At 34.9% G+C, this 12,256-nt stretch overlaps 1 protein-coding gene across 1 annotated transcript; it reads right to left on the bottom strand.

Annotated features, from left to right (window-relative positions):
• Nucleotides 1–481: 481 nt before the first annotated feature.
• Nucleotides 482–1,450, bottom strand: LOC113293041. The gene has a single exon (XM_026541819.1). The coding sequence runs from the start codon at nucleotides 1,280–1,282 to the stop codon at nucleotides 836–838; it is 447 nt and encodes a 148-aa protein (XP_026397604.1). The 5' UTR covers nucleotides 1,283–1,450; the 3' UTR covers nucleotides 482–835.
• Between the last annotated feature and the right edge of the window lie 10,806 nt (nucleotides 1,451–12,256).

Genomic DNA, 12,256 nt, shown 5'->3' with positions numbered 1-12,256 from the left:
TTGTCCGTCTTTGCAAGTAGCAGCTTGAAGAATCAAATCATTTGTGTTGGACTGTTGATTATGAAGGTCTGACGTCGTGAAAGTGAGGGTGATTGACACTACTCTTTTGACTGTACGCAAGTTCTTGTCACTTCCTCATTTAAACACTCATTTTTGTTGTCATATGGGTACTTTTCCCCCCCAGACTGCTAGGAATATTACGTAGGCATATAGTTGATACTTAAATTCACTCCCAAACACACAGAAATTCAGCAGTAAGCAGAAAATCAGAGGTTTTGGAAGAAGTTTGTGATGGTGAATCTCCTCACGTCCAACAATTAACCGTTCCTCCGTTACCCAATCAGAAAGAGAGACTTGTCGTTAGAGATTGCGTACGTATCCTAATGAGGGGCACCTGCAACACTAATTAAACTCCTGCTTTAGAAGACCATGTGAAGCTAATTAATTTCGAACTAATTAAACTTAAACAAAATCTTAAAAATAACATAACTTGAGGAAGGTTCCATTCTTGGTTCTCATTTCGCAAATCTAGCCTTTTGAAGGCAAAATATAAACAAACTGACGTAGTCAGGTGGCGATACATACGACGTGATTACGTAAAAAAAAAAAAAAAGTAAAAGAAAAAGAAAGAAAAGATAACAATCTTTTATCGTTCATCGATTAATAGCCTGGATAGTCCTTGACCGCAGGGAAACACATCCTCTTGGCTTCACATCTCCACATATTCAAACGATCTTAGCAGAAGATCGTTTTGTTGTTTTCTTGGGGTGAAGGAATTAATGAGCCATCTTGCATCATTCTGAAAGATATTGCGTCTTTCATGACTACTTGGAAATTAGCAACTCCAAACCATAGTACTTTTAGAGGCCTCCCATCCAATATTACTAGAAGCTACATCATCAACATCTCCCCCCTTTCCCATCAAAATACATTCAAGCTCACTCGATCTACAAGGAACGGTTAGGGCACCGCCGTGATAAAAACCGTACTCTTCGGCCACTTTCTCCAATAGTTCCCGGAATGCCGGATTAGTTAAATAACTCAGCGCAACAACATGTCTTTTTGGTTTACCACCATCACCAGTTGCCATTACAACAAAATGACCTCTTTTAACATCATCTGGAACTGAGTTATAAGACATACCATCTTGGCCGTAATCAAGATCAAGATCAGTATCATATTCTTCTTTCTTCGATATACTTCTTTGTAGTAACTTCTCTGCTACAACTTTGAGCTTGACCATTCCATTTTTCTTCCACCCATTAGCTTTAGACTTAGCCATGAATGATTCTTTTGCTATATTAGCTTTTTTTGTATGTTTTTTTTTGATCGATTCTTATGTATGTTTTTCGAAGTAAAACACTTTGGTGGTATATGAGAAACCTCTAACATGTACTCTATTTATAATGTGGCGAAATGGATGAGAGAATCTAAGATATGTGAGCAGTAAAAACAGTGAATATCTCTTGGTCTGTTTCTGTAATCTCTGTGCGACTTTAGAATTTAACGCTTAGAAGATTGGAGAGACCAATGCACGTGACTGAATTTTGCTGTGGCTCGCTTTTATTTCTCGATGTATGATACGTCTGCTTTCGATAGTCATTTCATGTGCCCGATCCCTAATAATACATTAGTTATCTCTAACTCTAATGATTTACTTATTTTAGATTAACTAATCTGTTCTTCATTTTTCTAGTTGTCTCTTCTCTTTTATATGCAACAATATCTGTGCAGATTGTATACTAACTCTTTGCCACACGCTATTTAGACATTTTTAACGCGCTTATACGATGCACAGATAAATCGCCAATAAATTATTTATGGGTTTTGTTATCTTGCATAAGATAAGAGCCAATCATTGGCATGGAAAATTGAACATTACAATCACTGTAACGTAGAAAAATATAGTCAGTACTAACTACCAATTTACCGCAAGAGGGTCGATCTTTCTTGAGTCTATTTGCAACAGTAAGTTGCATGAAAGATGTCTGGGCTGCCGCTGAGCCAAAGATTCGTCTAAACTACATATATATAATTGGAAAAGGTGTTTTCGAAATCTGTCATGTTCTTTTTGCTTTAATTGTTAAGTATACAAGTACAATATATACAGATGTTGGGTGCAATAATTAAAAATAAGCAAAAAATTAAATAAGTAAAAATTATTGATATTTAGCTCCTTTATAATGGAAGTGATCGATTTGATGAAACGGACGAGCTCCCCAGATCTCCGCAACAGCAACAAGGCAAAACTTTGGAAAAACAGAGTGAGTCACGTGTTCAACACGTTGCCCTTAAGACATTAGCGCCCAACTACACTCAAGAGTGATGCTATAGCCCTCACATGACGGATATCTCCAGGATAAAACACCCTACCACACCTACTACTAGCATATGTAGTAGATGCTCAACTTGAGCTTGGAAACTCTGAAAAAACCCTTAAGGAAAATCGCGAACACATAAGAAAACAATATACAATATTTTTCACTTGGAGGTCCCTCTAAAATATAGAGCAACCATTTCTCATAGATTTTACAAAAGTAGTGAATTTCTTTTTATAATGGAATAATTCAACTTAAAAAGATGAACTCCCCGATGTGGGACTAAAAAGTTTATATAGTCTCTTAAAAAAACTAAAAGTGGAAACTCCATGGTGTGGTACTAATAAGTTTTTCATTCACAAAAGAAAACAATAAATTATAATTTTTTATTAAAACTTTAAAAATCATATTTTATTGATCGTTTGCCAACAATCCCTCACATGAATGAAAACTCAATAAAACACGAAAACAAAGATAGATCTTGGTAAATCAACAACCCAATCTCACAACCCGAACTGACTGAACAGACAGACAGATCGTGCATGTTGAAGTCATACTAGCCATTCCAACGTCATCTCCCTCACACAACAGTGTGTTGACCCCAGGGTCATACCATGGATTACAAAAATCATATAGTATATAGAGCTTTCATCTTTAGTTCCTCACAAGTGAGACTAAAGGTTCTTTTCACCAAAGTGAAAAAGCATGAACTAGTGAACCCTTAGTGACCCTTTGGTCCTAAGTTCCAGTAATACCAAAACCATCAAAACGAAAATCACATAAAAAGCGAAGGAAATACCATTTTAGGTAGAGGTGTCCATGAGGTCTTGAACCTTTACTTAGTGAGATATTACCAGAATTACTTGCTAGAGACAGTGAAATATGTATTGAACTTCTAGCGTTTGATGTAATTCTCGATAACGACCACGGATGATATCTCCAAGGTTGATGCCAAAATCGTGTCGTTCTGTCCAATTTGGCCCTAGACATATCCTGTTTCTCAGAATGCTCTAGAGAATCAAATCTCATATTCTCATAGGAAGCGACCCCACTTCCTCATTCATACAGGTGAGTTTCCATAAAGAGTGTTACTGCTACACCCCACTTCAATCTTAAATTGAAACTATAAAACTCATTAATACTTTCTAAAAGTCATCCTTCACATGCAGTCACACTATCACGTCTACACCATAGGGAAGGGACAAAGAATGAAATTCTCTGATAGTGTTTATCTTTACCCACCACAAATTAGTTGTCTCATTCGAAACCTTGATCTTGAGATCTCCATTCAGCAAGGTTGAGTATCCTTCATGACAAGTTTAATTTATGAGCTTAATCCCCATCCCCCTCGATGCATTTTTAACTATCTCTTTGTACAAACCTTTCGTTAAAGGTTGCGCCATATTCTCCTTGGACTTTATCGAATCAATGGAAATAACGCCGATTGAGATTAGTTATTTTTAGCTTTATCTATTATAGCTTGGCTAACACAATGTATAGATATAGCTGGCACAAGCCTATGCCAGAGAGGAATGTCTTCTAAAAAGCATCTGAGGCACTCGACCCCCTCTCGTGCTTTATCTAACGCAATACTCTTAGATTCCACAATGAATTGAGCAATATATGTTTGTCTGAAAATCTTCCAAAAACAAACCCTCTTGCTAGAGTGAAAACATATCCACTCGTAGACTTAGACTCCTCTGAGTCAACTATCCAGTTTGCATCACAAAGTCCATCAAGGACAACAAGAGACCTTTCATAAATCAAACAAAAGGTAGTAGAGTATTTTAGGTACCATAATACTCTACTAAGTGCATCCCAATGCTCTTGTTCTGGACTACAAGTATACATACTTAACTTACTCACAATATAGCCAATGTCTGGACTCTTACAGTTCATTAAATTCATCAGACATCCTATAACTCTTGAGTATTCAAGTTAAGATACTCCATTACCCTTATTTTTCTCGAGTCTACAAGAAGAATCGTATGGATTACACGCAGACTTACAATCAGAATGATTGTATCTCATAAGCACAAATTCAACATAATGATAACGGCTAAGAATATAATTTTTTGATTATCTTCTAATCCTTATCCCTAAGATTACATCAAAAGGTCCTAGGTCTTTCTAGTCAACGTTCTCATTCAGTGCATGTTTTTAGTGGAATTAATCACATCTATGTTTGTAACAAGCATAAGCATATCATCAACATACAAGCATACAATCACACATGCATCCTTAACAAGTTACTTGTAAATACACTTGTAAGATTCATTAACTTAAATCCACTACACATTATCACATGATCAAATTTTCCATGTCATTGTTTATTACGAGCTTATTTGAAAATCATACAAAGATTCGTTCAATTTACAAACTTTGTCTTCATAACCTTTCACTACAAAGTCCTCAGATTGGTCTATGTAAATTTCTTTATCTAATTCACGGTTTTAGAAAAGCTGTCTTAACATCCATCTGATGTATCTCCAAGTTGTTTATGGCAGCAAAATCAATTAGCATCTCAACAGAAGTAATTCTTGTCACAAGTGAATAAAAATCAAGGAAATCTACACCTTCTTTTAGTTTATAGCCTTTACCTACCAACTTAGCTTAATATTTTTTCACAGTTCCATCTACCAATCGTTTCCTCTTAAAGACTCATTTATGTCCCATGGTCTTACTCCCTGGAGGTAAACTAGCAAGCCCCCAAGTCTGGTTCCGACGGACTGAGTCCATTTCACTAAATGAAGCTTCTTACCAGAATGGGGTTTCAGTAGATATCAAGGCTTCTTTACAAGTCCGGGGCTCAGACTAAGCTAGGCATGTTATGAAGTCGGTTTCATAAGAAGTCTCAAGTCTGATTGTTTTACTTCTCTTAGGCTCAACATCAACTTCATCTTCTTTTAGAATAAGTTCTGACAATTTCAAAATAAATCTAGGGGATCAACAACACATCTCTAATGAAGTGCATGATTAAGAATAAACATGTTCAAAGAACTCAGCATCCCTAGATTTCGTAATAATATTCACACCAAAGTCATAAATCACACCAAAGTCTGAAAAATCAGAACACAAAACCAAAAGTCTATATATAGAGGTATACTCAACATATACCCTATATGAAGACACAATCAACATTTTTGGTTTATATCTAGTTCTTTTAGGAAGAGGAATGACAATCTTAGTCAAACACCCCCACACTTTGACGTATGCATTAGAAGGTTGTCTATATTTCCATAAATTATATGGAGTTTCATCTGATCCTTAAAAGGGTACTCTATTCAGGATATACTAGATAAGAGGACAACCTCCTCCCACAAGGCCTCAGGTAATCCTGAACTAATCAACATGGCAATTATCATCTACTTAAGGATACATATGTTATGTTCAAGGCTTCTAATTGGTTTTCAACTTCAATTTTATACATTTTAAGGCTTGAAGGCATCATTCTTATCCCTAAGAAAGTATACAAGATAGTACCTCGTACAATCATCTACGGAAGTTATAAACCATCTTTTACCATAGTGGTTTTGGATTGAACTCACGTCAACTAGTCCTAACTGAATTAATTCTAATGGCTTAGAATTACTCTGAACATTTGTGCTAAAAGATTTTATAGCATATTTTGATTCTACACAGATTTCACTTTTGTGTTAAAAATCCAAACTAAAATTGGGTACGCAGCCTATGCTGGCCAGTTTATGCGTTGGCTTATAAGTTTACGGTTCCAAGTCTACCATGCAAAATATTCAATCACACAGCACAAAACACAAGAATCAACTACGTTTACCTCATCATTTTTTTCGTTAAGCTTATATAGACCTTAAGTCTTATACCTGTTTCCTAAAAAATCACTTCCCTTAGTTACGGCAAGTTTTTAGATTTAATTAATATCTTAAATCTTTTAACAACTACAACATAACAAGATACAAGATATTTGCATATGCCCGGAACATGAAAACTTCATTCAATGTGAGAATATTACATATATGAGCTTCTGCTCGACCTTTCCCTTTTATGCAACCTCTGTCGCAACTGAGTTACTCATATAGAGTTTCTCGACATCCCCTATCCTCTGATAGGAGGTGAACAAGTCTTTGTTTGAACAAACATGCTTGGTGGCTCCAGAGTCCACCTACTGGTTTCTCACAATGGTTATTAAAATAACTTCCGACATCATGCCATTGAACTCGTTCTAGTTTGTTTCAACTAAATTAGCATTAACTTTCTACTTATTAAGGTTTTTATGTTGTCTACAATTTACTGCCGTGTGGCCAGGAATTTTACAAACATAACAATCACCCTTAATTAAAGTAATGCCGGATTCAATTTTACGAAACATACCTTTCTTGTGAAGACTACGCTTAGAGTTGTTTGATGTTCTCGCCTTTTTCAGCTTTGGAAGACTTGTGTTCATCCACATGCGCATGTTAGCCATGTCCCTTTCCAGTTTCATGTCACAATCTTCGTTTATACTCTGACTAGGCCAATCACCTAATACACCACATCTCACAAACCTTAGTTCCGAATCGAAAAATAAAATATGAGTTTTGAAGATAACATCTAGATATACAAACTTTGTTTGAATCACCATTTCAAAAAACTCATGGTTACCCCATAAAAACAACTTTAGTTAACAACAAATTTCTGTCCATCAGAATTTTTCAGGAACGTTTCTCTGTTTTGTAAAATATCAAAAAAATACTTTTACAACTCCAAAAATTCTGAAATTTTACGTGGGTAACTAGCAGGATGTCTACTACGTTGTGTCAAAAGGGTTCATCGAAATTCCTTCTAGGTTGAGAGATAAATTTTAAACTCTACAGCTGACCAAAAATTCATTTTTTGTTTCACGTCACAATTAACATCCATGATTATTACAAATTCTAAGGTCTTAAGATTGTTGGGTGTAATAATCAAAAACAAGGAAAAAAATCAAATAAACAAAAGTTATTGATACTTAGCTCCTTTATAATGGAAGTGATCGATTTGATGAAACGGATGAGCTCCCCAGATCTCCGCAAAAGCAACAAGGCAAAACTGTGGAAAGACAGAGTGAGTTACGTGTTCAACACGTTGCCCTTAAGACATTAGCGCCCGGCTACACTCAAGAGTGATGCTATAGCCCTCACAGGATGGATATCTCCAGGATAAAACACCATACTACACCTAGTACTAGCATATGTAGTAGATGCTCAACTTGAGCTTGGCAACTCTGAAAAACCCTTAAGGAAAATCACGAACGCATAAGAAAACAATATAAAATATTTTTCCCTTGGAGGTCCCTCTAAAATATAGAGCAACCTCTTTCCCATAGATTTTACAAAAGTAGTGAATCTTTTTTTATAATGGAATAATACAACTTAAAATGATGAACTCCCCGATATGGGACTAAAAAACTTACATAGTCTTTTAAAACAACTAAAAATGGAAACTCCACGTTGTGGGACTAATAAGTTTTTCATTCACAAAAAAAACAATAAATTATAATTTTTTATTAAAACTTTAAAAATTCTATTTTATTAATCGTTTTCTAACAACAAATACAACGCATGCCTACAAGTTTTGTACAATTTGGGTATATACGGTTGCAGCCATAGACGGCTTAGAAGACAAGTGCGCATGGCAATTTAATTTGTCTACAAATTCAGGTACGTTTGGTTTAATAAAGTAGGAGAGGAAACGTTCTTAACATGGATAATGTCTTCGGGTTTCTTGCAGGTATTCGGATGAATAACCAGAAACTGCGTAGAGACGCCACACGTATATACAAGTATAAAAGTTCGAGTATTTAGAGAAGTTTGATCAATTTAGCTACCATGTGACTTTGCTTTCTTAAATTTCATAATGATTCATCTTTATGGCAATGAAATGACCAATACGTACTATAACTCTGTTACTATATACTGTGTTATTGTTATTGCTATTACACGGCAAACGAAGGACATTACATTTCAGGTGTGTACTGTGGGACTGTAGCTTGACGTCGGTTAGGATCTGGTACATAGTATCAATCGCTTTGGTGCCGACCAGAATGGGCACATATTAGTGTCGCTTTAATAGTTTAATGAGATAATGAATGACATTACTCGAATATTACTCGAGCAAAGTACACACACTTTTAATTTCTTATGAATTAGACAAGAAATACGAAGATGAATTGTACTGACTGAAACATACCCAGACGGGCCAGACCTAATAATTCCGATTTAAAGATGCTTTTGTCTTTGCAAAGTCTATGCGGAGAATGTACAAGAATACTCTTTCCCTCCCAATTTTACTTGACCTAGCAGAAAAAAGAAAAAAAAAAAAACCCTCCCAATTTTACATTTTACTTGGTGGGCAGGATTCGTCATGATAATATACTCTTTCCCTCCCATTTTACATTTTACTTGGTGGACACGATACGTCATGATAATTTTCACATTATATCACAATTTTGGCACCAAATTTTTATTTTTCCAAATGACAAAATATTTGAAATTAGTGTTTTGATAATATATTCTTTTTGTAAATCTTTGCATTCATACTAAAAATTAGCACAATTCGAGAGGCATATTATTACAATTTATCACTTAAAAAACTGACGGTTGAAAATTGACGATTGAGATTAAAACCGGTAAATTGTGAGGTTTAATATTAATTTTGGTGCGAACATAGAAATTTGTACGAGGAACATGTCATCAAAAATTTAGTTTCATCTCCTTATAAAATAAAAACTGCATGAAAAAAAGATGAAGTTACCATCTAGCTTAGTATTAAAAAGAAAGAAGAAGCATAAACTATAACAAAAACAAGACAAAGTAGTAGTTAAAACTTCACCAGTTTATTTTCAAATGGCTATAACAAATCTTGAAAATGAGAAGGTACCAAGTACACCAACAATTATACCTCATTCCCTTCACAATCAAAAGGTCAAGACAATAAAGTACATGAACCTAATTGTATAGAGTACTTGGACGATCTCAAGAATCAATATCAAAGATCAATCTAGTCGTATCCAAATAAAGAGGATCCGAATTCTGCCAAGTATGAAACTTGTTATCTATCTTTCAAGATACGAATTCTACAAGAACGAGTCTCGTAATTGATCAAAATTAATATGGACTTATTACAATGCGTAAAAGGAAAAACACAAGATACCAGAAGTTTTCTTAACGAGGAAAACTGTACCTGCAGAAAAACCTCGGGACCTTGTCCAGAATTGAACACCAACTTGATTAAGCCGCTACACACATTATCATACCATCAGACTTCAAAATGGAATGTAGTTGAAACAAATTAACTATCCAAGGAATTCAGTTATGGTCGTGTTCCTTACGTCTCTTGAACCTCGCAAGATTCGATGCAATTGATTCCCTTAGCTGACATCCTTCAACCGCAGTGAAGACTTTTGATACTAATCTTCCTCTAACTGACAAGCCTATTCGATTTTCCGTTGGATCGAATAGATCAAAGCTTGGAAATCTGTTTGCAATAGACAAAGATAGTAAACCTCACAAATCCGGAACACTTACATTCAGTTAGCTGAGAATCTTGTATTATAAACCAGTTCTCAAGAAAATCTTAAACATATCGATAAAAAAGAGTTTTAGATATCTATATTGAGGAATCATAATGTCTGAGATGAAAATAACTTTGTGATTTATGTTTATCCTGTTCCTGAAGGAGATTAACGAAAACCTCGATAAACAGAAAGAACAAGATCAGGATACATGACTTATCAAGGTAAAAATAGTCGCACATGGATTCATGAATCCCTGAGTGAAGTCTTTAATTCATAACCAGTTATCTTTCTCAGAGGAAACCTAGGTTAATAGAGGGTGAATGTATCAAACAACTAGGATACAAGAGTGTCAAGTATTGATTTTTCCAGTTGTTTGAGTCTTTCTATTTATAGACTTTTAAGAGGTTGCTTAAAATTCAATCTAAGATAACTTGAGAATCAAGAAAAAAACTTTCTCTGTTTAGATAAAACTCTTGTTAGGAGTTCATGTAAGCATTGAGCAGTTTGACTTGAAATAATATAAAAGAATATACATTATGACCCAGGTTACCAGAACCGTGTATAATGATAGTTCATGGAAAGTATGCCTTATGAACGTATAAGCATAGTCATGTTCATTTAAAACTTAAGACTTGAATCATGATACATATACACAAAGTGATTCAGTGATCAAAGATGTCTTATAGGTGTTTCTGAGAGTTGTAGTAATGCCAAACATATTTGTGAAAATAGTTCATGAGCATCTGCTTAATTCGTACTGGGTAGGTATGTGTAGGAGTACACGTACCAGTGAACCAGTTCATGAGTTCAGGGAGTTAAGGTACGCATACCAGGTATATGCACCCTTAATCTATTCACAAACTCAAGTCCTTAGGGTACATGTATGGGTATGCGTACCTCCCCCATTTATGAATCTCAGAACCTTAGGGTACACTACAGGGTATACGTACCTACCTTGTTCCAGAACTTAGTTAGCTAAGGTATGAGTATTGGGTATGCGTACCTACCCTGTGTCCAAATTTAGCAGTTCTGAAAAATATCTTTTCATGTTTTGAAACATTCCCAATTACCATAGATATAAATTATATATCATTGCTTACGTAATTTTCAATGATATAACTGAGACAAAGATAGTTCTTGAACAATAAATTATTTTGAAATAAGATTTCTAAGGATATATGAACATCCATTGCTTAAATCATATTCAAGCTTGACTTGAACCTTCTTCTTGCAATATTAATGCAAATAGGATAGTCTCGTACAAATAGAATAATAATGCCATGAGTAAATAAAATAGTTCAGTATTCACATACCTCTTTGCCGATGAAGTTTTTCAAATGTCTTCGTTTGATCTCCAGTCTTTAAGCTTCGAGGGTCATTTAGTGATGTATGATACTCAACTACCATGCTCTAATCCTAGTCCGAGTCTTAACTTTAGTAGACTAGAAATCAAGATATAGTTTTGTGCATCTAACATTGATAACAAGCTTGAGATAACAAAACTTGCGAGTTCGACCGAGCATCGCTCTAACAAATCTAATACTTGATACAACTTTATAGTGGAGGACCCAAGAATTTATTTCAATGGGGTCAAAACGCTAACATAGTCGTGGTTGAAGGCCGCCCGAATTTTAAAGTTTATTGAAAATTTTAACAATTCTAGTCAGGACAATGTTCATTTCCTAATCCTTAATTATATAACTCACTTAAGGGTCAAAGCAAGTGCGATTTTTAGTTTTTCTGTAATATTTGAAGGGTCTTTAAGGTTAATATGCGAAGTATTAGAGTAGAAGTTGTTTCTCAAAGAAATTTAATGGGGTTAGTCAGTTAACAAATATATTGTACGGGATCAGAACCTACAAGTATTACTAGCAAGTACTCAAACAAAGAAAATTGAGTGGGGTCAATAGACACCACATATCCCGCCATCATAATTGTACAAATCAAAAAGGAATGCACGCAATTTTCGCTTGTTTGGATCTTTTCCAATGCTAGGTCAATGTCTTGAATTTTGTCTGACATTTTTTTTTTTGATAAAAAAAGACTTCTATTAACTTGAAAGAAAAAAATCAGATACATGCTCGTCAGAGCTAAGTTTTTGAATCCATAGCTTCTCCCTACATTGTTGCATTAAATCAGAGGTAATCTGATGATTGGCAAAGACTAACAACAATTTAGCCGGTCTATCCGTAGGACTATTACAACACATGTTTGCATATTTGAAGAAAGTAAAAGTGAAATCCCTACTGAATTCACTAATATTCATTAAAATAGATTGACATCTCCACTCGATCGAGCAAGTTTTTGTAGCAAAAAAATCAATTATATTGTTGTCATTGAGCACAGTTATGCTCTTCAGATTCTTGTTCAGATCCCATTTAGCAGCATCTTTTCCATCCCTTCCTTGTAAGCATAAAACACCACCCAT

The sequence above is a fragment of the Papaver somniferum genome, chromosome 7, assembly GCF_003573695.1.
Source record: "Papaver somniferum cultivar HN1 chromosome 7, ASM357369v1, whole genome shotgun sequence".
Classification (NCBI taxonomy): domain Eukaryota; kingdom Viridiplantae; phylum Streptophyta; class Magnoliopsida; order Ranunculales; family Papaveraceae; genus Papaver; species Papaver somniferum.
The sequence above is the reverse complement of the archived record's forward strand: the minus strand, read 5'-3'. Positions and strand labels throughout refer to the sequence as shown.

What these genes read in the sequence shown, in the direction of transcription:
- LOC113293041 (XM_026541819.1), bottom strand. Translation starts at nt 1,282, where the DNA reads ATGGCTAAGTCTAAAGCTAATGGGTGGAAGAAAAATGGAATGGTCAAG.